This window comes from Acanthaster planci, linkage group LG10 (genome assembly GCF_054643075.1).
Source record: "Acanthaster planci isolate LZ-2023a linkage group LG10, COTS_SCS, whole genome shotgun sequence".
Classification (NCBI taxonomy): domain Eukaryota; kingdom Metazoa; phylum Echinodermata; class Asteroidea; order Valvatida; family Acanthasteridae; genus Acanthaster; species Acanthaster planci.
In genome coordinates this window covers 15,358,656-15,386,436 of record NC_141786.1, presented here as the reverse complement: position 1 = coordinate 15,386,436, position 27,781 = coordinate 15,358,656, and the positions used below count along the sequence as shown (strand labels likewise).

The window sequence follows — 27,781 nt, the reverse complement described above, 5'->3', positions numbered from 1 at the left end:
GGAACAGTGGGCTTAAATAACTGTGGAATGGAAAGAAGCGAATTGAGAACATCCCAAATGGCTTTCATTGTCATCCACCAGAGTGTGACACAGAGTCCCAGATGAGTTAATCCTGCAGGCCCGCTCGGTTCAATCCAAAGTCACAATCCCTTTCAAGATACAGGGCGGAATCAACTTAGGCGGTCTGGGAAGGGATTCTAATTGATGAAACTCCTTACATTCGTGTTATTCCTGGATTGCGTTTAAGAACACGTATTTAAAGAATATTTTACCAGATTATTCATTTGATTTGCTGCATTAAAAACGAAGTTTACAAAAGGCACAGTTACCACACCAGACCTACACTGTTTGATAAAATTAATGCTGTGCTTGTCTCGCTTTAAATATGCATTTGGATTTTGGCAATCCAATTAATAAACTACTTTAATTACATCTGATTGTTCGTCTGATGAAATATTGTTAACATATCAATTTTGTCACCTTCTTCCAAAAGCTGAGGAGTACCGGTACTCTCACGATTACATGACAGGTAAGAACAATTTTTGTCCTGTCATCAGCTATTGTTTAGGTGAGCTTTATGATGGGCATAAAAGGCCGGCTTTGTTTCGGGAACCTTAGGGCTACGGCTTGTCATTAAGCATGTCATGTTCAACAGCCATAGCCGAAGACCAAGATTTTTATTCTGAACCGGAGAAGCAGTTGTTTTAATGTCTAATGTCGGTGCTCTTTCCTACCAGGCGAGCCTTCTGATTATCCGCATTCTGAGTCTCACAACTGTAAGTCTATTTTAATTTCGTGTTTTAGGATTCCTTGAACAGTAGCGTAGCCAGGAGAGTGCGCAGTGATAAATTTTAGCGGAATGTGGATTTTCAAAGTAAAATCGGGACAATGACGGAGCAAAATTTGGATTGTTAAAGGGGCTGAGATCGAGGAAAATTTTATCACGGAATGTTCTAGACAAAATGATGGCCACTCATCTCGTTCGATGCAAACAGCGATGAATCTATGAATTCTCATTTCTCGTTATGTCATCATCCCGCCTTTGTTTTTTTTTCAATTCAAATTCAGGTAAGGTAAGTCGCAGTTCCATTTTAGCTTAATACATAGAATGACATGCATATGTAATTACCATTCTTGTCATGTACACTCTTTGTTCAGTTGACATCTGCAAGTATGCTTGGTGCATGAACGGTGGAACCTGCGTTGCTGAGGGATATTTCGACTACAGGTGTATGTGTCCATCGGATTACTACGGCAAATACTGCGAGTATGGTATGAAAAGTTCCATTTTCTGAAGATAAGCATGTATGCTGGCGCCAGACTATTCCTCATTAGCACACGTATGCAAATTTGTGAACATGCAAACTTGCATTCAAAGGCTAATTAAACAGTTTTGACCGCCGATCGCTTGCTGGCGCCATCTAGGTTTACCCAGCGTTCTCCAGCACTGTACACTGTTAAACCAAGTTACAACAGTACCTCACAGCCAAATACAACCCAAATAATGGTTCGTGGCATGCAGTCGAAGAAATTATTGCTGATTTGTTTTCTGGATTATCTTTTTATTTCTTTGAATAGGTGGAGGCAAGTATTCGTACGACTATGTGGCAGGTAAGACCCTTAAGACTTGAAGGTTTTCATGGTGAAAGATCTATATGAGTAAAACGACTGCGGTTACACCATGGATCAGTCTCTTTCTTGAGTATGTGTGGTGCTGTGGTTCCCAGTTCTTCTCAAAACCACACATACTCAAGAAAGAGATTGATCCATGGTGTAACCGCAATCGTTTTACTCAGGTAAGACCCTGTATTCCACATTCGACTATAAATGCATTTCCTTGGCATGGTGATAGTTGTTGGCTGCTGCAAAGTTTACTTTTGCTGTAGTTGTCTACGAAGTGTGTTCCCCGTATCAACAGAATGCCCTGTTTGTAACTGGTAAAGTTTTATTTTGAACGATTGCTTCAAGAAGCTGAATGATATTTCATATTTAAAGAAAGACACTTCTGCTTCAGGCAAATGCAAAAGCGAAGCGAATTCTCATCAGGAACATTTGCAGTAATTTCCGCTTGACTTGCAATCGGTTCAAGTTTTGCGAATTCATTATAAATGCGTATTATTTGATCCGACGTCATTGGCGCAAATTTCTCCTGAAAAAAAGGGGGGGTGGGCGTAGGTGGGACCTTTCCAGCCATGAAAATTTGAAGGGGGGGGGGACACCATACTACTCTATACACAGGTCGCTGTTTATGATATTAATATACATCTGTAATTACGTATTCAGGATGGCATATTAATGGCTTTAAAACTTGCTTTTGCCTCGTTTGAGTGATATTAAATGTATTCCAGTCATTGGTGGTAAGAAAAACTCTTTAAATCCACTTTAATTTTTTTGCTCCGGGCCAAAATGTGTGCGTGCGTGGGGGGGGGGGGTTAACTCAAAAGCTCCTCCCCACCTCAAACGATTGGAGGGATATATACCCTCCTCCCTCAATACCCAGCATTCACGCCCATGTCCGGCGTCATAAATTCGTGTTCGTTTTGCTTTCACTTAGAAGTATGAACCGGCCTTGTTATTTTATTCCCCCGACTTTTCACCATTTGCGCAGTGGTCATTAAACGTGCTGGACGAGGCCAAATTCCATTATTCTAAAATCACAGATTCTGAGAATTGTTACTGTTACCCATACGTCAGATGAATAAAACAGACTGATGAATGATACATTACTTCGATCGTGTGACTAATCAAAACTTATTATTTTGTGTGGCTTCCTTTTATACAGGAAAGCCTTGGCCATCTGACTACTCATGTAAGTAACACTTCTGACATTTTGTTTCTTTGGTAAAATTAAGAGCAAAATTCTAATTCTGAGGCAAAGTCAAATTTTGTTATGACGTACAATGTGACAGAAACAGGACTAATTTCACTTACCGAATGTTGACCTGAGGTTTTGGGCTCAGAGCATATCCGGGCCGAAATTGCCATCAGTGTTAATATAGTCGAGGTTTTCCTCGATTTGGCAGAAAGCTGCCGGTTTTATAACAAATATAGTCCCTATTTACCGGGGTTTTTCAGCTCTGATTCGCCACTGTTTTTGTCTTCCGGGTAGTATCTGGTTTAACAAGATCTTTAACATGACAACATAACATAATGAAATAACAAAACATCATAAAAATACGCAAGAACACTAAGAAGATGAACAATATGGATTAAGCAAACTTAATGAGGCTAGACAAAACATCCACAATTCTTCTGAATGCTTCAAAATTTCCTGTTTCGGTTTCTTTTCAACAGTCGAGCCTTCGTACTCTTGCAAGTACATATATCATTTTTCTTTTACTTCCTTCGGTGCCATTGAAAACCTAAATGCTTTACTTAGATTATGTAAAGAAAACTTTTGAAAGTACCTTTTGACAAAATAATCATTTGAGGTGGTAAAATAGAAATAGTACTTAGAAAAGGAACAAATTAATTTCGTTGTACTTTTAACTTTAAATTTCTCCTACCATATTTCCTTCACCTCACAAGTAGCCACACTATTTTGATATAATGAAGGCTGTACAGATTTTCACTTTGAACATGTATGTGCATTTTGGCAAGTCTGATTCGTTAAGTACCCTTCTTACGTCTGAATGTTCGGAGGATGTAATGTTCTCAACTAATCATTTTTTTTACCTCCTCCCAAAAGCTGAGGAATACTCTCATGATCATGGGTCAGGTAAGAATAATGTAACTCCCCATCAATTATTATTTTAGTCGTTGGTAGTTAGAAAAATTCTTTAAAATCCACTCTAATTCTTTGCTCCTGACCAAAACGTGGGGGGGGTTGAGTAAAAGCCCATCCCCCACCTCAAAATATTGGGGGGATACATACCCCCCGCTTTACATAGCATTTACGCCCATGTCTGACGTCATAAATTCGTGTTCGTTTTGCTTTCACTTAGAAGTATGAACCGGCCTTGTTATTTTATTCCCCCGACTTTTCACCATTTGCGCAGTGGTCATTAAACGTGCTGGACGAAGCCAAATTCCATTATTCTAAAATCACAGATTCTGAGAATTGTTACTGTTACCCATACATCAGATGAATAAAACAGACTGATGAATGATACATTACTTCGATCGTGTGACTAATCAAAACTTATTATTTTGTGTGGCTTCCTTTTATACAGGAAAGCCTTGGCCATCTGACTACTCATGTATGTAACACTTCTGACATTTTGTTTCTTTGGTAAAATTAAGAGCAAAATTCTAATTCTGAGGCAAAGTCAAATTTTGTTATGACGTATAATGTGACAGAAAAAGGACTAATTTCACTTACCGAATGTTGACCTGAGGTTTTGGGCTCAGAGCATATCCGGGCCGAAATTGCCATCAGTGTTAATATAGTTGAGGTTTTCCTCGATTTGGCAGAAAGCTGCCGGTTTTATAACAAATATAGTCCCTATTTACCGGGGTTTTTCAGCTCTGATTCGCCACTGTTTTTGTCTTCCGGGTAGTATCTGGTTTAACAAGATCTTTAACATGACAACATAACATAATGCAATAACAAAACATCATAAAAATACGCAAGAACACTAAGAAGATGAACAATATGGATTAAGCAAACTTAATGAGGCTAGACAAAACATCCACAATTCTTCTGAATGCTTCAAAATTTCCTGTTTCGGTTTCTTTTCAACAGTCGAGCCTTCGTACTCTTGCAAGTACATATATCATTTTTCTTTTACTTCCTTCGGTGCCATTGAAAACCTAAATGCTTTACTTAGATTATGTAAAGAAAACTTTTGAAAGTACCTTTTGACAAAATAATCATTTGAGGTGGTAAAATAGAAATAGTACTTAGAAAAGGAACAAATTAATTTCGTTGTACTTTTAACTTTAAATTTCTCCTACCATATTTCCTTCACCTCACAAGTAGCCACACTATTTTGATATAATGAAGGCTGTACAGATTTTCACTTTGAACATGTATGTGCATTTTGGCAAGTCTGATTCGTTAAGTACCCTTCTTACGTCTGAATGTTCGGAGGATGTAATGTTCTCAACTAATCATTTTTTTTACCTCCTCCCAAAAGCTGAGGAATACTCTCATGATCATGGGTCAGGTAAGAATAATGTAACTCCCCATCAATTATTATTTTAGTCGTTGGTAGTTAGAAAAATTCTTTAAAATCCACTCTAATTCTTTGCTCCTGACCAAAACGTGGGGGGGGTTGAGTAAAAGCCCATCCCCCACCTCAAAATATTGGGGGGATACATACCCCCCGCTTTACATAGCATTTACGCCCATGTCTGACGTCATAAATTCGTGTTCGTTTTGCTTTCACTTAGAAGTATGAACCGGCCTTGTTATTTTATTCCCCCGACTTTTCACCATTTGCGCAGTGGTCATTAAACGTGCTGGACGAAGCCAAATTCCATTATTCTAAAATCACAGATTCTGAGAATTGTTACTGTTACCCATACATCAGATGAATAAAACAGACTGATGAATGATACATTACTTCGATCGTGTGACTAATCAAAACTTATTATTTTGTGTGGCTTCCTTTTATACAGGAAAGCCTTGGCCATCTGACTACTCATGTATGTAACACTTCTGACATTTTGTTTCTTTGGTAAAATTAAGAGCAAAATTCTAATTCTGAGGCAAAGTCAAATTTTGTTATGACGTATAATGTGACAGAAAAAGGACTAATTTCACTTACCGAATGTTGACCTGAGGTTTTGGGCTCAGAGCATATCCGGGCCGAAATTGCCATCAGTGTTAATATAGTTGAGGTTTTCCTCGATTTGGCAGAAAGCTGCCGGTTTTATAACAAATATAGTCCCTATTTACCGGGGTTTTTCAGCTCTGATTCGCCACTGTTTTTGTCTTCCGGGTAGTATCTGGTTTAACAAGATCTTTAACATGACAACATAACATAATGCAATAACAAAACATCATAAAAATACGCAAGAACACAAAGAAGATGAACAATATGGATTAAGCAAACTTAATGAGGCTAGACAAAACATCCACAATTCTTCTGAATGCTTCAAAATTTCCTGTTTCGGTTTCTTTTCAACAGTCGAGCCTTCGTACTCTTGCAAGTACATATATCATTTTTCTTTTACTTCCTTCGGTGCCACTGAAAACCTAAATGCTTTTCTTAGATTATGTAAAGAAAACTTTTGAAAGTACCTTTTGACAAAATAATCATTTGAGGTGGTAAAATAGAAATAGTACTTAGAAAGGGAACAAATTAATTTCGTTGTACTTTTAACTTTACATTTCTCCTACCATATTTCCTTCACCTCACAAGTAGCCACACTATTTTGATATAATTAAGGCTGTACAGATTTTCACTTTGAACATGTATGTGCATTTTGGCAAGTCTGATTCGTTAAGTACCCTTCTTACGTCTGAATGTTCGGAGGATGTAATGTTCTCAACTAATCATTTTTTTTTACCTACTCCCAAAAGCTGAGGAATACTCTCATGATCACGGGTCAGGTAAGAATAATGTAACTCCCCATCAATTATCATTTTAGTCGTTGGTAGTTAGAAATATTCTTTAAAATCTACTCTAATTCTTTGCTCCTGACCAAAACGTGGGGGGGGTTGAGTAAAAGCCCATCCCCCACCTCAAAATATTGGGGGGATACATACCCCCCGCTTTACATAGCATTTACGCCCATGTCTGACGTCATAAATTCGTGTTCGTTTTGCTTTCACTTAGAAGTATGAACCGGCCTTGTTATTTTATTCCCCCGACTTTTCACCATTTGCGCAGTGGTCATTAAACGTGCTGGACGAAGCCAAATTCCATTATTCTAAAATCACAGATTCTGAGAATTGTTACTGTTACCCATACATCAGATGAATAAAACAGACTGATGAATGATACATTACTTCGATCGTGTGACTAATCAAAACTTATTATTTTGTGTGGCTTCCTTTTATACAGGAAAGCCTTGGCCATCTGACTACTCATGTATGTAACACTTCTGACATTTTGTTTCTTTGGTAAAATTAAGAGCAAAATTCTAATTCTGAGGCAAAGTCGAATTTCGTTATGATGTAGAATGTAACAGAAACAGGACTAATTTTACTTACTGCAATGTTGACCTGAGGTTTTGGGCTCAGAGCATATCCGGGCCGAAATTGCCATCAGTGTTAATATAGTTGAGGTTTTCCTCGATTTGGCAGAAAGCTGCCGGTTTTATAACAAATATAGTCCCTATTTACCGTGGTTTTTCAGCTCTGATTTGGCACTGTTTTCATTTTCCGTGTAGTGCTGATTTGTTGTCATCGTTGTGAAACACAGAAATAGTCATATCTTGCAAACAGCACTGTGTAAAACCATATGAAATTTCCAGTGTTCGACAATTTGCGTTCGAATTGGTTTACATTGATACGTCTATTCCTATGTAAATCTTGAAGCACAACTGTTTTTCCCCTTCGTTTTCAGCCGATGAATACAGCCGTCCAATCAGTAAGTATATGGTTTTACAAGATCTTTAACATAACAACATAACATAATGCAATAAATAAACATCATAAAAATACCCAAGAATACAAAGAAGATGAACAATATGGATTAAGCAAACTTAACAAAGCTAGACAAAACATCCACAATTCTTCTGAATGCTTCAACATTTCCTGTTTCGATTTCTTTTCAATAGTCGAGCCTTCGTATCCTTGTAAGTACATATCTCTGGTTTTTGTTAGTTCTTTCGGTGTCATTGAACCTTTATGCTTTTCTTGGATTATGTAAAGAAAACTTTTGAAAGTACCTTTTTGACAGACTATTTACTTGATGTGGTACAATAGAAAGAGTATTTACAAAATGAACAAATTAATTTCACTGTACTTTTAATCTTTAAACTTCTTCTATCATAATTATTTTCTTCACTTCACAAGGAGCCACACTGTTTTGATATAATTAAGACTCTGCAGATTTTCACTTTGAACATGTACGTGCATTTTGGCACGTCTGATTCGTGAAGCACACTTCTTACGTCTGAGTACTCGCAAGATGTAATGTTTTTAACAAATCAATGGCTGTTTTTTTTTACCTACTCCCAACAGCTGAGGAATACTCTCATGATCATGGGTCAGGTAAAAATAATTTAACTTCCCTTTAATTACTATTTTAGTCGTTGGTAGTCCGGAAAATTCTTTTAAATCCACTTTAAGTGTTTGCTCCTGACCAAAACGTAGGAGGGATGACTCAAAAGCCCATCCCCCACCTCAAAATATTGGAGGGATATATACCCCCCTTTTCCCATTATTTACACCCATGTCTGACGTCATAAATTCGTGTTCGTGTTTGCTTTCACTAGAAGTATGAACCGGCTTTGTTTTATTATACCCCCGACCTTTCACCATCGCGCAGTAGTCATTAGTAAACGTGCCGGACGAAGCCAAACTTCATTATTTTAAAAGCATAGACTCAGAGAATTGTTACTGTTACCCATACAGTAGATGAGTAAAACAGACTGATGAATAATACCTTACTTCGATCATGTGACTTATCAAAACTTATTATTTTGTGTGGCTTCCTTTTATACAGGAAAACCTTGGCCATCTGACTACTCATGTATGTAACACCTCTTACATTTTGTTTCTTTAGTAAAATTACAAGCAAAATTCAATTCTGAGGTAAAGTCGAATTTTGTTATGATGTAGAATGTGACAGAAACAGGACTAATTTAACTTACTGCAATGATGATCTGAGGTTTGGGGCTCAGAGCATAAAGGGTCCCAAATTGTCATCAGTGTTAATATAGTTGAGGTGTTCCTTGATTTTGCTGAAAGCTGCCGGTTTGATAACAAATATAGTCCCTATTTACCGGGATTTTTCAGCTCTGATTCGGCACTGTTTTCATTTTCAAGGTAGTATCTGGTTTAACAAGATCTTTAGCATAACAACATAACATAATGAAATAACAAAACATCATAAAAATACGCAAGAATACAAAGAAGATGAAAAATATGGATTAAGCAAACTTAATGAAGCTAGACAAAACATCCACAATTCTTCTGAATGCTTCAAAATGTCCTGTTTCGGTTTCTTTTCAACAGTCGAGCCTTCGTACTCTTGTAATTACATATATCGTTTTTCTTTTACTTTCTTTGGTGTTATTGAAAACCTAAATGCTTTTCTTAGATTGTGTAAAGAAAACTTTTGAAAATGCCTTTTGACAAATTAATCATTTGAGGTGGTACAATAGAAATAGTACTTAGAAAAGGAACAAATTAATTTCATTGTACTTTAAATTTGTCCAACCATATTTCCTTCACCTCACAAGTAGCCACACTGTTTTGATATAATTAAGGCTGTGCAGATTTTCACTTTGAACATGTATGTGCATTCGGGTAAGTTTGATTCGTTAAGTACCTTTCTTACGTCTGAATGTTCGGAGGATGAAATGTTCTTAACTAATCAATTTTTTTTACCTACTCCCAACAGCTGAGGAATACTCTCATGATCATGGGTCAGGTGAGAATAATTTAACTCTGCATCAATTATTATTTTGGTCGTTGGTAGTCAGAAAAATCTTTCAAATCCAATTTCATTTGTTGCTCCTGACCAAAACGTGGGGGGGATGAGTCAAAAGCCCATCCCCACCTCAAAATATTGGAGGGATACATAATCCCCTCTTACCAGCATTCACGCCCATGTCTGACGTCATAAATTCGTGTTCGTTTTTGCTTTCACTAGAAGTATGAACCGGCTTTGTTTTATTATACCCCCGACCTTTCACCATCGCGCAGTGGTCATTAAACGTGCCGGACGAAGCCAAACTTCATTATTTTAAAAGCATAGACTCAGAGAATTGTTACTGTTACCCATACAGTAGATGAGTAAAACAGACTGATGAATGATACCTTACTTCGATCGTGTGACTTATCAAAACTTATTATTTTGTGTGGCTTCCTTTAATACAGGAAAACCTTGGCCATCTGACTACTCATGTATGTAACACCTCTTACATTTTGTTTCTTTAGTAAAATTAAAAGCAAAATTCAATTCTGAGGCAAAGTCGAATTTTGTTATGATGTAGAATGTGACAGAAACAGGACTAATTTCACTTACTGCAATGTTGATCTGAGGTTTGGGGCTCAGAGCATAAAGGGTCCCAAATTGTCATCAGTGTTAATATAGTTGAGGTTTTCCTTGATTTGGCTGAAAGCTGCCAGTTTGATAACAAATATAGTCCCTATTTACCGGGATTTTTTAGCTCTGATTCGGCACTGTTTTCATTTTCAAGATAGTATCTGGTTTAACAAGATCTTTAACATAACAACATAACATAATGAAATAACAAAACATCATAAAAATACGCAGGAATACGAAGAAGATGAAAAATATGGATTAAGCAAACTTAATGAAGCTAGACAAAATATCCACAATTCTTCTGAATGCTTCAAAATGTCCTGTTTCGGTTTCTTTTCAACAGTCGAGCCTTCGTATTCTTGTAATTACATATATCATTTTTCTTTTACTTCCTTTGGTGTTATTGAAAACCTAAATGCTTTTCTTAGATTGTGTAAAGAAAACTTTTGAAAATGCCTTTTGACAAATTAATCATTTGAGGTGGTACAATAGAAATAGTACTTAGAAAAGGAACAAATTAATTTCATTGTACTTTAAATTTGTCCAACCATATTTCCTTCACCTCACAAGTAGCCACACTGTTTTGATATAATTAAGGCTGTGCATATTTTCACTTTGAACATGTATGTGCATTCGGGTACGTTTGATTTGTTAAGTACCTTTCTTACGTCTGAATGTTCGGAGGATGAAATGTTCTTAACTAATCAATTTTTTTACCTACTCCCAACAGCTGGGGAATACTCTCATGATCATGGGTCAGGTGAGAATAATTTAACTCTGCATCAATTATTATTTTGGTCGTTGGTAGTCAGAAAAATCTTTCAAATCCAATTTCATTTGTTGCTCCTGACCAAAACGTGGGGGGGATGAGTCAAAAGCCCATCCCCACCTCAAAATATTGGAGGGATACATAATCCCCTCTTACCAGCATTCACGCCCATGTCTGACGTCATAAATTCGTGTTCGTTTTTGCTTTCACTAGAAGTATGAACCGGCTTTGTTTTATTATACCCCCGACCTTTCACCATCGCGCAGTGGTCATTAAACGTGCCGGACGAAGCCAAACTTCATTATTTTAAAAGCATAGACTCAGAGAATTGTTACTGTTACCCATACAGTAGATGAGTAAAACAGACTGATGAATGATACCTTACTTCGATCGTGTGACTTATCAAAACTTATTATTTTGTGTGGCTTCCTTTAATACAGGAAAACCTTGGCCATCTGACTACTCATGTATGTAACACCTCTTACATTTTGTTTCTTTAGTAAAATTAAAAGCAAAATTCAATTCTGAGGCAAAGTCGAATTTTGTTATGATGTAGAATGTGACAGAAACAGGACTAATTTCACTTACTGCAATGTTGATCTGAGGTTTAGGGCTCAGAGCATAAAGGGTCCCAAATTGTCATCAGTGTTAATATAGTTGAGGTTTTCCTTGATTTGGCTGAAAGCTGCCAGTTTGATAACAAATATAGTCCCTATTTACCGGGATTTTTTAGCTCTGATTCGGCACTGTTTTCATTTTCAAGATAGTATCTGGTTTAACAAGATCTTTAACATAACAACATAACATAATGAAATAACAAAACATCATAAAAATACGCAGGAATACGAAGAAGATGAAAAATATGGATTAAGCAAACTTAATGAAGCTAGACAAAATATCCACAATTCTTCTGAATGCTTCAAAATGTCCTGTTTCGGTTTCTTTTCAACAGTCGAGCCTTCGTATTCTTGTAATTACATATATCATTTTTCTTTTACTTCCTTTGGTGTTATTGAAAACCTAAATGCTTTTCTTAGATTGTGTAAAGAAAACTTTTGAAAATGCCTTTTGACAAATTAATCATTTGAGGTGGTACAATAGAAATAGTACTTAGAAAAGGAACAAATTAATTTCATTGTACTTTAAATTTGTCCAACCATATTTCCTTCACCTCACAAGTAGCCACACTGTTTTGATATAATTAAGGCTGTGCATATTTTCACTTTGAACATGTATGTGCATTCGGGTACGTTTGATTTGTTAAGTACCTTTCTTACGTCTGAATGTTCGGAGGATGAAATGTTCTTAACTAATCAATTTTTTTACCTACTCCCAACAGCTGGGGAATACTCTCATGATCATGGGTCAGGTGAGAATAATTTAACTCTGCATCAATTATTATTTTGGTCGTTGGTAGTCAGAAAAATCTTTCAAATCCAATTTCATTTGTTGCTCCTGACCAAAACGTGGGGGGGATGAGTCAAAAGCCCATCCCCCACCTCAAAATATTGGAGGGATACATAATCCCCTCTTACCAGCATTCACGCCCATGTCTGACGTCATAAATTCGTGTTCGTTTTTGCTTTCACTAGAAGTATGAACCGGCTTTGTTTTATTATACCCCCGACCTTTCACCATCGCGCAGTGGTCATTAAACGTGCCGGACGAAGCCAAACTTCATTATTTTAAAAGCATAGACTCAGAGAATTGTTACTGTTACCCATACAGTAGATGAGTAAAACAGACTGATGAATGATACCTTACTTCGATCGTGTGACTTATCAAAACTTATTATTTTGTGTGGCTTCCTTTAATACAGGAAAACCTTGGCCATCTGACTACTCATGTATGTAACACCTCTTACATTTTGTTTCTTTAGTAAAATTAAAAGCAAAATTCAATTCTGAGGCAAAGTCGAATTTTGTTATGATGTAGAATGTGACAGAAACAGGACTAATTTCACTTACTGCAATGTTGATCTGAGGTTTGGGGCTCAGAGCATAAAGGGTCCCAAATTGTCATCAGTGTTAATATAGTTGAGGTTTTCCTTGATTTGGCTGAAAGCTGCCAGTTTGATAACAAATATAGTCCCTATTTACCGGGATTTTTTAGCTCTGATTCGGCACTGTTTTCATTCTCAAGGTAGTATCTGGTTTAACAAGATCTTTAACATAACAACATAACATAATGAAATAACAAAACATCATAAGAATACGCAGGAATACGAAGAAGATGAAAAATATGGACTAAGCAAACTTAATGAAGCTAGACAAAATATCCACAATTCTTCTGAATGCTTCAAAATGTCCTGTTTCGGTTTCTTTTCAACAGTCGAGCCTTCGTATTCTTGTAATTACATATATCATTTTTCTTGTTACTTCCTTTGGTGTTACTGAAAACCTAAATGCTTTTCTTAGATTGTGTAAAGAAAACTTTTGAAAATGCCTTTTGACAAATTAATCATTTGAGGTGGTACAATAGAAATAGTACTTAGAAAAGGAACAAATTAATTTCATTGTACTTTAAATTTGTCCAACCATATTTCCTTCACCTCACAAGTAGCCACACTGTTTTGATATAATTAAGGCTGTGCAGATTTTCACTTTGAACATGTATGTGCATTCGGGTACGTTTGATTTGTTAAGTACCTTTCTTACGTCTGAATGTTCGGAGGATGACATGTTCTTAACTAATCAATTTTTTACCTACTCCCAACAGCTGGGGAATACTCTCATGATCATGGGTCAGTGTGAGAATAATTTAACTCTGCATCAATTATTATTTTGGTCGTTGGTAGTCAGAAAAATCTTTCAAATCCAATTTCATTTGTTGCTCCTGACCAAAACGTGGGGGGGATGAGTCAAAAGCCCATCCCCCACCTCAAAATATTGGAGGGATACATAATCCCCTCTTACAGCATTCACGCCCATGTCTGACGTCATAAATTCGTGTTCGTTTTTGCTTTCACTAGAAGTATGAACCGGCTTTGTTTTATTATACCCCCGACCTTTCACCATCGCGCAGTGGTCATTAAACGTGCCGGACGAAGCCAAACTTCATTATTTTAAAAGCATAGACTCAGAGAATTGTTACTGTTACCCATACAGTAGATGAGTAAAACAGACTGATGAATGATACCTTACTTCGATCGTGTGACTTATCAAAACTTATTATTTTGTGTGGCTTCCTTTAATACAGGAAAACCTTGGCCATCTGACTACTCATGTATGTAACACCTCTTACATTTTGTTTCTTTAGTAAAATTAAAAGCAAAATTCAATTCTGAGGCAAAGTCGAATTTTGTTATGATGTAGAATGTGACAGAAACAGGACTAATTTCACTTACTGCAATGTGATCTGAGGTTTGGGGCTCAGAGCATAAAGGGTCCCAAATTGTCATCAGTGTTAATATAGTTGAGGTTTTCCTTGATTTGGCTGAAAGCTGCCAGTTTGATAACAAATATAGTCCCTATTTACCGGGATTTTTTAGCTCTGATTCGGCACTGTTTTCATTTTCAAGATAGTATCTGGTTTAACAAGATCTTTAACATAACAACATAACATAATGAAATAACAAAACATCATAAAAATACGCAGGAATACGAAGAAGATGAAAAATATGGACTAAGCAAACTTAATGAAGCTAGACAAAATATCCACAATTCTTCTGAATGCTTCAAAATGTCCTGTTTCGGTTTCTTTTCAACAGTCGAGCCTTCGTATTCTTGTAATTACATATATCATTTTTCTTTTACTTCCTTTGGTGTTACTGAAAACCTAAATGCTTTTCTTAGATTGTGTAAAGAAAACTTTTGAAAATGCCTTTTGACAAATTAATCATTTGAGGTGGTACAATAGAAATAGTACTTAGAAAAGGAAACAAATTAATTTCATTGTACTTTAAATTTGTTCCAACCATATTTCCTTCACCTCACAAGTAGCCACACTGTTTTGATATAATTAAGGCTGTGCAGATTTTCACTTTGAACATGTATGTGCATTCGGGTACGTTTGATTTGTTAAGTACCTTTCTTACGTCTGAATGTTCGGAGGATGACATGTTCTTAACTAATCAATTTTTTTTACCTACTCCCAACAGCTGGGGAATACTCTCATGATCATGGGTCAGGTGAGAATAATTTAACTCTGCATCAATTATTATTTTGGTCGTTGGTAGTCAGAAAAATCTTTCAAATCCAATTTCATTTGTTGCTCCTGACCAAAACGTGGGGGGGATGAGTCAAAAGCCCATCCCCCACCTCAAAATATTGGAGGGATACATAATCCCCTCTTACCAGCATTCACGCCCATGTCTGACGTCATAAATTCGTGTTCGTTTTTGCTTTCACTAGAAGTATGAACCGGCTTTGTTTTATTATACCCCCGACCTTTCACCATCGCGCAGTGGTCATTAAACGTGCCGGACGAAGCCAAACTTCATTATTTTAAAAGCATAGACTCAGAGAATTGTTACTGTTACCCATACAGTAGATGAGTAAAACAGACTGATGAATGATACCTTACTTCGATCGTGTGACTTATCAAAACTTATTATTTTGTGTGGCTTCCTTTAATACAGGAAAACCTTGGCCATCTGACTACTCATGTATGTAACACCTCTTACATTTTGTTTCTTTAGTAAAATTAAAAGCAAAATTCAATTCTGAGGCAAAGTCGAATTTTGTTATGATGTAGAATGTGACAGAAACAGGACTAATTTCACTTACTGCAATGTTGATCTGAGGTTTGGGGCTCAGAGCATAAAGGGTCCCAAATTGTCATCAGTGTTAATATAGTTGAGGTTTTCCTTGATTTGGCTGAAAGCTGCCAGTTTGATAACAAATATAGTCCCTATTTACCGGGATTTTTTAGCTCTGATTCGGCACTGTTTTCATTTTCAAGATAGTATCTGGTTTAACAAGATCTTTAACATAACAACATAACATAATGAAATAACAAAACATCATAAAAATACGCAGGAATACGAAGAAGATGAAAAATATGGATTAAGCAAACTTAATGAAGCTAGACAAAATATCCACAATTCTTCTGAATGCTTCAAAATGTCCTGTTTCGGTTTCTTTTCAACAGTCGAGCCTTCGTATTCTTGTAATTACATATATCATTTTTCTTTTACTTCCTTTGGTGTTATTGAAAACCTAAATGCTTTTCTTAGATTGTGTAAAGAAAACTTTTGAAAATGCCTTTTGACAAATTAATCATTTGAGGTGGTACAATAGAAATAGTACTTAGAAAAGGAACAAATTAATTTCATTGTACTTTAAATTTGTCCAACCATATTTCCTTCACCTCACAAGTAGCCACACTGTTTTGATATAATTAAGGCTGTGCATATTTTCACTTTGAACATGTATGTGCATTCGGGTACGTTTGATTTGTTAAGTACCTTTCTTACGTCTGAATGTTCGGAGGATGAAATGTTCTTAACTAATCAATTTTTTTACCTACTCCCAACAGCTGGGGAATACTCTCATGATCATGGGTCAGGTGAGAATAATTTAACTCTGCATCAATTATTATTTTGGTCGTTGGTAGTCAGAAAAATCTTTCAAATCCAATTTCATTTGTTGCTCCTGACCAAAAACGTGGGGGGGATGAGTCAAAAGCCCATCCCCCACCTCAAAATATTGGAGGGATACATAATCCCCTCTTACCAGCATTCACGCCCATGTCTGACGTCATAAATTCGTGTTCGTTTTTGCTTTCACTAGAAGTATGAACCGGCTTTGTTTTATTATACCCCCGACCTTTCACCATCGCGCAGTGGTCATTAAACGTGCCGGACGAAGCCAAACTTCATTATTTTAAAAGCATAGACTCAGAGAATTGTTACTGTTACCCATACAGTAGATGAGTAAAACAGACTGATGAATGATACCTTACTTCGATCGTGTGACTTATCAAAACTTATTATTTTGTGTGGCTTCCTTTAATACAGGAAAACCTTGGCCATCTGACTACTCATGTATGTAACACCCTCTTACATTTTGTTTCTTTAGTAAAATTAAAAGCAAAATTCAATTCTGAGGCAAAGTCGAATTTTGTTATGATGTAGAATGTGACAGAAACAGGACTAATTTCACTTACTGCAATGTTGATCTGAGGTTTGAGGCTCAGAGCATAAAGGGTCCCAAATTGTCATCAGTGTTAATATAGTTGAGGTTTTCCTTGATTTGGCTGAAAGCTGCCAGTTTGATAAACAAATATAGTCCCTATTTACCGGGATTTTTTAGCTCTGATTCGGCACTGTTTTCATTTTCAAGATAGTATCTGGTTTAACAAGATCTTTAACATAACAACATAACATAATGAAATAACAAAACATCATAAAAATACGCAGGAATACGAAGAAGATGAAAAATATGGATTAAGCAAACTTAATGAAGCTAGACAAAATATCCACAATTCTTCTGAATGCTTCAAAATGTCCTGTTTCGGTTTCTTTTCAACAGTCGAGCCTTCGTATTCTTGTAATTACATATATCATTTTTCTTTTACTTCCTTTGGTGTTATTGAAAACCTAAATGCTTTTCTTAGATTGTGTAAAGAAAACTTTTGAAAATGCCTTTTGACAAATTAATCATTTGAGGTGGTACAATAGAAATAGTACTTAGAAAAGGAACAAATTAATTTCATTGTACTTTAAATTTGTCCAACCATATTTCCTTCACCTCACAAGTAGCCACACTGTTTTGATATAATTAAGGCTGTGCAGATTTTCACTTTGAACATGTATGTGCATTCGGGTACGTTTGATTTGTTAAGTACCTTTCTTACGTCTGAATGTTCGGAGGATGAAATGTTCTTAACTAATCAATTTTTTTACCTACTCCCAACAGCTGGGGAATACTCTCATGATCATGGGTCAGGTGAGAATAATTTAACTCTGCATCAATTATTATTTTGGTCGTTGGTAGTCAGAAAAATCTTTCAAATCCAATTTCATTTGTTGCTCCTGACCAAAACGTGGGGGGGATGAGTCAAAAGCCCATCCCCCACCTCAAAATATTGGAGGGATACATAATCCCCTCTTACCAGCATTCACGCCCATGTCTGACGTCATTAATTCGTGTTCGTTTTTGCTTTCACTAGAAGTATGAACCGGCTTTGTTTTATTATACCCCCGACCTTTCACCATCGCGCAGTGGTCATTAAACGTGCCGGACGAAGCCAAACTTCATTATTTTAAAAGCATAGACTCAGAGAATTGTTACTGTTACCCATACAGTAGATGAGTAAAACAGACTGATGAATGATACCTTACTTCGATCGTGTGACTTATCAAAACTTATTATTTTGTGTGGCTTCCTTTAATACAGGAAAACCTTGGCCATCTGACTACTCATGTATGTAACACCTCTTACATTTTGTTTCTTTAGTAAAATTAAAAGCAAAATTCAATTCTGAGGCAAAGTCGAATTTTGTTATGATGTAGAATGTGACAGAAACAGGACTAATTTCACTTACTGCAATGTTGATCTGAGGTTTGGGGCTCAGAGCATAAAGGGTCCCAAATTGTCATCAGTGTTAATATAGTTGAGGTTTTCCTTGATTTGGCTGAAAGCTGCCAGTTTGATAACAAATATAGTCCCTATTTACCGGGATTTTTTAGCTCTGATTCGGCACTGTTTTCATTTTCAAGGTAGTATCTGGTTTAACAAGATCTTTAACATAACAACATAACATAATGAAATAACAAAACATCATAAGAATACGCAGGAATACGAAGAAGATGAAAAATATGGACTAAGCAAACTTAATGAAGCTAGACAAAATATCCACAATTCTTCTGAATGCTTCAAAATGTCCTGTTTCGGTTTCTTTTCAACAGTCGAGCCTTCGTATTCTTGTAATTACATATATCATTTTTCTTTTACTTCCTTTGGTGTTACTGAAAACCTAAATGCTTTTCTTAGATTGTGTAAAGAAAACTTTTGAAAATGCCTTTTGACAAATTAATCATTTGAGGTGGTACAATAGAAATAGTACTTAGAAAAGGAACAAATTAATTTCATTGTACTTTAAATTTGTCCAACCATATTTCCTTCACCTCACAAGTAGCCACACTGTTTTGATATAATTAAGGCTGTGCAGATTTTCACTTTGAACATGTATGTGCATTCGGGTACGTTTGATTTGTTAAGTACCTTTCTTACGTCTGAATGTTCGGAGGATGAAATGTTCTTAACTAATCAATTTTTTTACCTACTCCCAACAGCTGGGGAATACTCTCATGATCATGGGTCAGGTGAGAATAATTTAACTCTGCATCAATTATTATTTTGGTCGTTGGTAGTCAGAAAAATCTTTCAAATCCAATTTCATTTGTTGCTCCTGACCAAAACGTGGGGGGGATGAGTCAAAAGCCCATCCCCCACCTCAAAATATTGGAGGGATACATAATCCCCTCTTACCAGCATTCACGCCCATGTCTGACGTCATAAATTCGTGTTCGTTTTTGCTTTCACTAGAAGTATGAACCGGCTTTGTTTTATTATACCCCCGACCTTTCACCATCGCGCAGTGGTCATTAAACGTGCCGGACGAAGCCAAACTTCATTATTTTAAAAGCATAGACTCAGAGAATTGTTACTGTTACCCATACAGTAGATGAGTAAAACAGACTGATGAATGATACCTTACTTCGATCGTGTGACTTATCAAAACTTATTATTTTGTGTGGCTTCCTTTAATACAGGAAAACCTTGGCCATCTGACTACTCATGTATGTAACACCTCTTACATTTTGTTTCTTTAGTAAAATTAAAAGCAAAATTCAATTCTGAGGCAAAGTCGAATTTTGTTATGATGTAGAATGTGACAGAAACAGGACTAATTTCACTTACTGCAATGTTGATCTGAGGTTTGGGGCTCAGAGCATAAAGGGTCCCAAATTGTCATCAGTGTTAATATAGTTGAGGTTTTCCTTGATTTGGCTGAAAGCTGCCAGTTTGATAACAAATATAGTCCCTATTTACCGGGATTTTTTAGCTCTGATTCGGCACTGTTTTCATTTTCAAGGTAGTATCTGGTTTAACAAGATCTTTAACATAACAACATAACATAATGAAATAACAAAACATCATAAGAATACGCAGGAATACGAAGAAGATGAAAAATATGGACTAAGCAAACTTAATGAAGCTAGACAAAATATCCACAATTCTTCTGAATGCTTCAAAATGTCCTGTTTCGGTTTCTTTTCAACAGTCGAGCCTTCGTATTCTTGTAATTACATATATCATTTTTCTTTTACTTCCTTTGGTGTTACTGAAAACCTAAATGCTTTTCTTAGATTGTGTAAAGAAAACTTTTGAAAATGCCTTTTGACAAATTAATCATTTGAGGTGGTACAATAGAAATAGTACTTAGAAAAGGAACAAATTAATTTCATTGTACTTTAAATTTGTCCAACCATATTTCCTTCACCTCACAAGTAGCCACACTGTTTTGATATAATTAAGGCTGTGCAGATTTTCACTTTGAACATGTATGTGCATTCGGGTACGTTTGATTTGTTAAGTACCTTTCTTACGTCTGAATGTTCGGAGGATGACATGTTCTTAACTAATCAATTTTTTTACCTACTCCCAACAGCTGGGGAATACTCTCATGATCATGGGTCAGGTGAGAATAATTTAACTCTGCATCAATTATTATTTTGGTCGTTGGTAGTCAGAAAAATCTTTCAAATCCAATTTCATTTGTTGCTCCTGACCAAAACGTGGGGGGGATGAGTCAAAAGCCCATCCCCCACCTCAAAATATTGGAGGGATACATAATCCCCTCTTACCAGCATTCACGCCCATGTCTGACGTCATAAATTCGTGTTCGTTTTTGCTTTCACTAGAAGTATGAACCGGCTTTGTTTTATTATACCCCCGACCTTTCACCATCGCGCAGTGGTCATTAAACGTGCCGGACGAAGCCAAACTTCATTATTTTAAAAGCATAGACTCAGAGAATTGTTACTGTTACCCATACAGTAGATGAGTAAAACAGACTGATGAATGATACCTTACTTCGATCGTGTGACTTATCAAAACTTATTATTTTGTGTGGCTTCCTTTAATACAGGAAAACCTTGGCCATCTGACTACTCATGTATGTAACACCTCTTACATTTTGTTTCTTTAGTAAAATTAAAAGCAAAATTCAATTCTGAGGCAAAGTCGAATTTTGTTATGATGTAGAATGTGACAGATGCAGGACTAATTTCACTTACTGCAATGTTAACCTGAGGTTTTGGGCTCAGAGCATAAACGGTCCCAAATTGTCATCAGTGTTTATGTAGTTGAGGTTTTCCTTGATTTGGCTGAAAGCTGCCGGTTTGATAACAAATATAGTCCTTATTTACGGGGTTTTTTTTTAGCTCTGATTCGGCACTGTTTTCGTCTTCTGGGTATAACTGGTTTGTTTTCATAGTATACAGAAATGGTCATATGAAATTTCCAGTGTTTGGCAATTTTCTGTCGAGTGGGAGCTCATTTATAAGTCTGGTCCTTCGTAAATCTTGAAGCACAAGTGTTTTTCCCCTTCGTTTTCAGCCGATGAATACAGTCGTCCAATAAGTAAGTATCTGGTTTTACAAGATCTTTAATTATGTATATCAAAACATAATTCAATTACAAAACATCATGAAAGCACCCAAAATACACAGATGAACAATATGGATTAAGTAAACTTAATGAAGCTAGACAAATCATCCACGATTCTTCTGAATGCTTCAAAATTTCCTGTTTCGATTTCTTTTCAACAGTCAAGCCTTCGTATCCTTGTAAGTATATATACTAGAATAATTTTCACTTTCCTCAATATATTTATTGATATTTTTGCGATTTATTAATAAATTAGGAACATGTTTCAAAGGACTGTCAAGTCTGTTTGGAAGATAAGTCGTTTGAATCGGTAATGTAACAATAGTATACCGTTGTTACCGGATTAGCCTTTCCATTCGAAAGGCACAATACTTTTAATCGTTTGATTTTATGTTAATTTTTTGTCATTTTCAGCGCACAGGGCTATTTTGATTTTTGTATTCTGGGACTCTGAACACAGTAGTTCCCAAAGTGCGTAGTAACAGATTTTAGTGAAATGTGGATTTTCCAAGCAAACTCGGTTCGCTGATCAGCGCAACTGTGACAGTCAAAATGTGTTGAACGTGCTGAAAATTATATTTTGAAAGTCCAAGAAAAAAATCCTGGTCAGTTATCAAACTCCTTGCAAACAGCAGTCACTTTAGCAATGCTCTCTGCATAGCATTCACATTACTTCAAATGAGTAGGACCACAGCATCAAGCAATATAATCATAGAGGGAAAGATATAATTGCCTACTTTCACTTTTCCTACTTTTTTTTTTGACCTGTCACCAAATCGCCTTGTCCATTTTGAAAAACTAAAGAAAGATAATCGCGGTTCGATATTTATTCAGACTATTAACTTCATCAATGAGATTCCTGCATTGATTTGTACTCTATGTACAGACAACAGCTGCGAGTTGTGGTCTGCTTGGTGCGAGAATGGTGGAACATGCGTTCCTAATGGCCATTACGACTTCCGGTGTATATGTCCACCAGATTACTTCGGCAAGTACTGCGAATACGGTATGTAAGATGTCAATTTTTCTTTGCAGAACCACATAATGTTTTTTTTTATTTCTTTTAACGCTGAGTTAGGCAACAGACTATAATTCCTTATAAAATTACGTGTACACAACTTATGAACAAGTAAAGGTCGATACCAGGTAGGAGAGCGACGACGGATACGCACAGACCTTCCTTCTAAGTAGACTGTAAAAATACAGCCAGAAATTAGTCTAAGAAATACGCAACACATTAGAGTGGTAAACATACTTTTCTTCAGTAAATAACGTGCAGGTCGAAGGTTTAGATACACTTGGACTGAAGGTGTTTAATCAACATTCCTGACCTTTTTGATTTGTGATACCATTATTCCCCAGTAGCTGATCAGCAATTGAACGTTGAGTTTTTGACCATTTTTTGTAACGTGGGAGCACCTGACTTGTATTAATATAACGTTGAGTTCTCCGACAATCTTTAAGCACGATTGCTTCATTTTGCTTTGTTTTCAGGCGGTGAATACAGCCATCCCATAAGTAAGTATCTTCTTTTACATTATATACAATTATTCATGTCCAAACTTATTCTCTAACCAAACACCAAACAAAGTACGATATACATCAAACATATTTTAGTAAATAAAAAAATCCAAAACAATTCACTAGAGAGCTTAACATTTTTCGTATCTCGATGTCTTTGTTTCCACAGTCGAGCCTTCGTACTCCTGTAAGTATATACGTATCATTTTTTTAATCTGATAAATTAGAAACAGTACATTGAGAGGCACAACTTAATTTTATCGTATATACTTTTAATCTTCAGTTTCTATACCATTTGTTTTCCTGTTTCCACACAGAGCTACATTGTTTTGATGTAATTAGGGCTATGCTTACCTCACTTTTAAGATGTATTTGCATTTAGGCACGCCTCTACGTCCAAATGTTTGATGTGCTTTTTTTTAACTAATCAATGTTTATTCATGGTTTATTTCTAACAGCTGAGGAGTACTCTCACGATTATGTGACAGGTAACTTTTTTTATGATCATCTATTGTTATTGAGGAGCTTTATGATGGCGAATCAGGCCGTGTCCGTGTAGGGAACCTTGTGGCTACGGCTTGTCATTTAGCTCGTTACATTTAACAGCCGTAACTGAAGACCAAGATTCTAAACCCACTTGTTCTTATAATTACCTGATCATTTCAGTGTTCGCGCACAGTAGGCCTACTACATAGCCAGGAGAGAGATCCCTCTGGTGACCGATTTTGGCGGAATGAAATTTTCAAAGCGAACCCAGGACTCTGATTAAGGAAAATTGACACTGTGCATGCTGGGATCTTAACTTTGAATTGGAGCTGGGCTTCAAATTGAGCAAAACAATGGGAAGCTTCAAATTACCGATAATCAGCGTTAACAACTCAATCGCTCTTTGCATGAAATACGATGCGTGGCGACGATTTTGACGAAATAAAACAAACTAAGAAAGAAACACGAACATCAACTGAGTCACGACCTCTGGAAAAAGATTTATAGATCATGTCACATAGGCCCTATCGCAGACTGATTATTTGTTGTCACTTTTCTTGTCACTTTTTCAGGCAAGCCCGAACCCTCTGAATATCCAAGTATGTATGAAGAATTTCTTTTTATCATTTTAATTGGTACTTTGCAGACCTGTCTCTTTTTGCGAGATGTTGACAAATCCTAATGTTTTATTACTATTTTAGTAATCATTTTTAGAAAGTTTAAGGACGCAGGACAATACGGGTGGGTTCCGTCATTTGTACTGTAATGGAGGGATCCAAATACGACGCGTTTAGCATCGATCTGCGCACTTCCGCGTTTGAAAACGAGGCTGTTTCACACACACCCACACACACATCGACAACGGTGCAATGAGTTAAACACAATGCACTGTCAGCCACAAAGCGAGTCTGTGCCTGCTGCTCACGATTCTTAGTTGTATTACGATTATACGATTGAAAATAAGGAGTCAAGACACAAAATAAATACCGATAAAGGTACGTTAAATGTAGATTTTCAGGCTGCAAAGTTTGGTGGAAGAAATTCCTTAACCAAAATTACCTCTTTTAAACTACCTTTTCAGGTGGTGACTACAGCGAGCCCATAAGTAAGTACCCGCTATAACATGATCTGTGCGTATATGGGTCATTCCACGAGGTTGGTGCAGAATATGTGACGGTGTCCTTGGTACATAGGTAACTTTTACCACCTGTCATGACCTGTAGAGTAGGTCGTTTGCTCTGTAAAAATAACACACACCTCTGTATTCAGCCTTGCAAAATGTATAAGTTTGAATCCACATTCAGGGAAATAGCTGTTCATTTTTACGGAACCCACGTAGCAAAGGACACCGTCACAAATTGTTCCCTAACCTTATGGAATGACCCATATTCATTTTCACTTACATCACTAGGTAAGCGATATGAACAGTTTTAAAGAAAGTAAAACAATAATGGTTACAAAGTCTTAATAGTTTTTACCTGTTTGTGTTTTCCACAGTCGGGTCCTCGTTTCAATGTAAGTATACTTTTTAGTTTTGGTCCCATCTGTAGTAAAGATATTGATGTTATTTCATGAAAATATTAATAATTAATTGAATTAACAATGTAATTACATAGTTAGAGATAACATCTGTGGGGGTTGGATATATTTTCCCCCCTACATTTCGAACGGGGGATGGGCTACTGAATCACCACCCACTTTCCGTGATCAGAAAGCAAACAAGGTGCTACATGTACTACAAGTGAAGTATAGTGACTTTTCACAAAGGAGGGTCAGCTGATTGTTTCTACCTCCATTGATTCGTGTTGCTTGCAATCTGATTTTCAGACAATGTCTGCGATTATTATGATTTGTGCCAAAACGGCGGGACCTGCGTTGCAACGGGCTTTGACATCGACTTCGAGTGTATCTGTCCACCGAGCTACTCTGGCTTTTTCTGCGAGAACGGTAATAATTGCTATTCTTAATCTTCTGCACCCCTCCATGATCGCACCTCAAATGGGAGACTTTGAGACGGTGGTGGCCGCAGACAATTGCAAACCAGTTCTTTTTTCCACTATTACGCGTGCTCAGAACTATGCCCGCTTACTCAGATCAACGCCCACAGTGCTGAGAACTGGTAAACAGGACTTCTGTGTTTGCTACCACCACGTGTCTCAAAATCTCTCACTTTAGAGTTTCTTTAACCCTAACTCCCAAGGGTGTGTGCAAAATCATATCCAAATTGGAGGATTCAGGGCTGTTAGGGTTAAAACAAAAATCATGATGGTGCAAAGTTTCCGTTTTTGGCGTGTCCCGGTGAAAGAACCTTGTATTTTAAATGTATATCTTGCGGTATGGGTTGGAATAAATGGGTTTTTGATGATTTTTTCCCTGGAAGCCCATTCCGTGGGCACTCTCTCAATCTGTTACCTGACGTGTTCTATGAAAAATATTGTACTCTTCTTGTTTCAACAGCGGACACAACTAAACCCTTCTACGGTTCTATCTACCATGTCATTAACAAAGTAAGTTAGACTGGTGGGTAAACTGGGCTTAATACACCGAGTCTGAAGAGTCTATGCAACCCATGGTCAAAACCAAAGCCCTTATAAAATAAATCACGTGTTTCAATCAAACTGATTTTTAATCTTTGTTTATGTCAAACGTAAATGATGCCTTTATGACCTTCATGAATTTCAATACTTATGGAGCAAAATGCGTTTCCATCCAAAGGAGAAAACTTCAATGTTGCACCGATTTGGGCGAGAACACTGCTGGAATTTGTGACGTTTTGCTCCATTAAAATTTCTTTTCTTTGGTAACAAGCAAACAAGCCTTACTTTCTCGGAAACAAGTTCAACTAGCAAGTGATTGGTTTACAGTTCAAATGGAAAAAATGGAACAGTCTTTCCCGAAGTGATCATTACTTTTGACTACATTGCCGTTACTTTGATTTCAAACGGGCGACTAACTAAAGTGCGCCTCCGAGAGTTTGCAACGCGTGGGCCAATTACAATGCGCGAAATCTATCGACCCAATGCGCGTTCAGAAAGCGCATTGTCATGCAATCACAACGCGCATTGTGATTGGCCAACGCGATGCAAACTCTTCGAGGTGCACTATTGTGAATCGCCCGTATTGCAGCGAACATTACTACAATAATAAAGATTAGGTAAGCGCTGTTCAAATCATTAAAACCGTGACGACTCCTTACCCTTTTCCTCTTTCTTTTTGGCACATGCAGCGCAAATAAGCCGTGACATCACGTTATGGACCCCACTTCTGGCACTGAAAAACGCCTGATGAAGACACAACCCTGCGGCCTAACCAGCGTAGTTAGATAGCCAGGACGGCACTGTAATTATACCAAGGAAGAGAGTGAATGCTGTAATTTTGAGAAACAAAATTCTATATGTAACATATGACAATTGGGGAGCCTCATTTCAGAAACTATTCTGGAAATCTAAAATTCTGTATGTAATGAGCGTCCAATATTGGACCATGCTTCGTAGCTATGTTATAGAGGATGAAAAGGTATCTGTGGCATAAATATCAAAAATTAAACCCATTCTTGAAGTTTTGTCGTTATGGAGCTATTGCCTGGTAGATGAGAAATCGCCATTAGAGAATGCATTTCACTATACGAAACTTTGTATCCGTCTATATTAAACTCTTGTGGGATATGATTTTAGCACATTCATGAGTTCACACATGAGGAATATCTTCTTCTGGAAGATCATAAACAAGCGTCCTCATAAAATGAATGGAAACCTGATCCTATAAAAAAATTAAGTTACAAATGAACAGGCTAATGTACACTCTGTACAAGGGGAACCATGAACGCTTCTCTTATATAACCTCATTGTGCTCGCTTTTAAACACCAAATCTGATGACTGCGTCATCAGAAAAGGAAATAAGTTGTGCTTGAAGCAAAGCCTGAAAGTTAAACAAAACGACAAAAGAATGCACAGAACTTCTATTCCTGTAGCGTATAAATCAAGGCTTACAATATGTGATTATTTCAACAGCAAATGCAACTCCTTTGGAACCATATTTTTTGTATGGTGGCCGTAGATCACCCAAGGCAAACATTCTGGAGCCGACTGGAATCAGTAAATTAGGAGAATACTAAGTTTACTGATCTACTTCTTCCTAACGTTAGAGTAGAGAGCCAAATGTCCATCTGACTACAAATAGGCTACTTATCGTCAATGTTTATTTTCGTCATTTAACACGGATGAACCTATTCTGAATAATGAAGTTGTCAAATAAAGTCCTGGAAGAGCAAGCATAA

General features: G+C 36.8%; 1 protein-coding gene and 1 long non-coding RNA gene across 27 annotated transcripts in view; one reads left to right on the top strand and one right to left on the bottom strand.

The window, feature by feature from the left end:
* Positions 1 to 27,781, top strand: part of LOC110982967 (uncharacterized) — a 35,470-nt gene extending 7,689 nt beyond the window's left edge. For 4 of the 26 annotated variants that reach the window (XM_087142725.1, XM_087142726.1, XM_087142724.1 and 1 more), the window contains 31 exons: positions 494 to 529; positions 738 to 776; positions 1,159 to 1,272; positions 1,579 to 1,611; positions 2,783 to 2,809; positions 3,689 to 3,718; positions 4,173 to 4,199; positions 5,079 to 5,108; positions 5,563 to 5,589; positions 6,470 to 6,499; positions 6,954 to 6,980; positions 7,458 to 7,481; positions 7,672 to 7,689; positions 8,078 to 8,107; positions 8,562 to 8,588; positions 9,462 to 9,491; positions 9,941 to 9,967; positions 16,357 to 16,386; positions 18,219 to 18,245; positions 21,447 to 21,470; positions 21,659 to 21,676; positions 22,384 to 22,503; positions 22,992 to 23,015; positions 23,188 to 23,205; positions 23,477 to 23,506; positions 24,077 to 24,103; positions 24,586 to 24,609; positions 25,002 to 25,019; positions 25,332 to 25,451; positions 25,962 to 26,011; positions 26,731 to 27,781. In XM_087142725.1, coding sequence (XP_086998851.1) covers positions 494 to 529; positions 738 to 776; positions 1,159 to 1,272; positions 1,579 to 1,611; positions 2,783 to 2,809; positions 3,689 to 3,718; positions 4,173 to 4,199; positions 5,079 to 5,108; positions 5,563 to 5,589; positions 6,470 to 6,499; positions 6,954 to 6,980; positions 7,458 to 7,481; positions 7,672 to 7,689; positions 8,078 to 8,107; positions 8,562 to 8,588; positions 9,462 to 9,491; positions 9,941 to 9,967; positions 16,357 to 16,386; positions 18,219 to 18,245; positions 21,447 to 21,470; positions 21,659 to 21,676; positions 22,384 to 22,503; positions 22,992 to 23,015; positions 23,188 to 23,205; positions 23,477 to 23,506; positions 24,077 to 24,103; positions 24,586 to 24,609; positions 25,002 to 25,019; positions 25,332 to 25,451; positions 25,962 to 26,011; positions 26,731 to 26,739 — 1,115 coding nt within the window. In that variant the 3' untranslated portion in view covers positions 26,740 to 27,781. The remainder of the gene's footprint in view (positions 1 to 493; positions 530 to 737; positions 777 to 1,158; positions 1,273 to 1,578; positions 1,612 to 2,782; positions 2,810 to 3,688; positions 3,719 to 4,172; positions 4,200 to 5,078; positions 5,109 to 5,562; positions 5,590 to 6,469; positions 6,500 to 6,953; positions 6,981 to 7,457; positions 7,482 to 7,671; positions 7,690 to 8,077; positions 8,108 to 8,561; positions 8,589 to 9,461; positions 9,492 to 9,940; positions 9,968 to 16,356; positions 16,387 to 18,218; positions 18,246 to 21,446; positions 21,471 to 21,658; positions 21,677 to 22,383; positions 22,504 to 22,991; positions 23,016 to 23,187; positions 23,206 to 23,476; positions 23,507 to 24,076; positions 24,104 to 24,585; positions 24,610 to 25,001; positions 25,020 to 25,331; positions 25,452 to 25,961; positions 26,012 to 26,730) is intronic. The other 22 variants (XM_087142728.1, XM_087142731.1, XM_087142732.1 and 19 more) reach the window with 22 other exon arrangements.
* Positions 104 to 26,842, bottom strand: LOC147797858 (uncharacterized). Its single transcript, XR_015426907.1, has 3 exons — positions 26,701 to 26,842; positions 24,983 to 25,048; positions 104 to 231 (listed from the first exon to the last, which is right to left on the bottom strand). It is a non-coding gene; the product is annotated as an uncharacterized LOC147797858 (long non-coding RNA).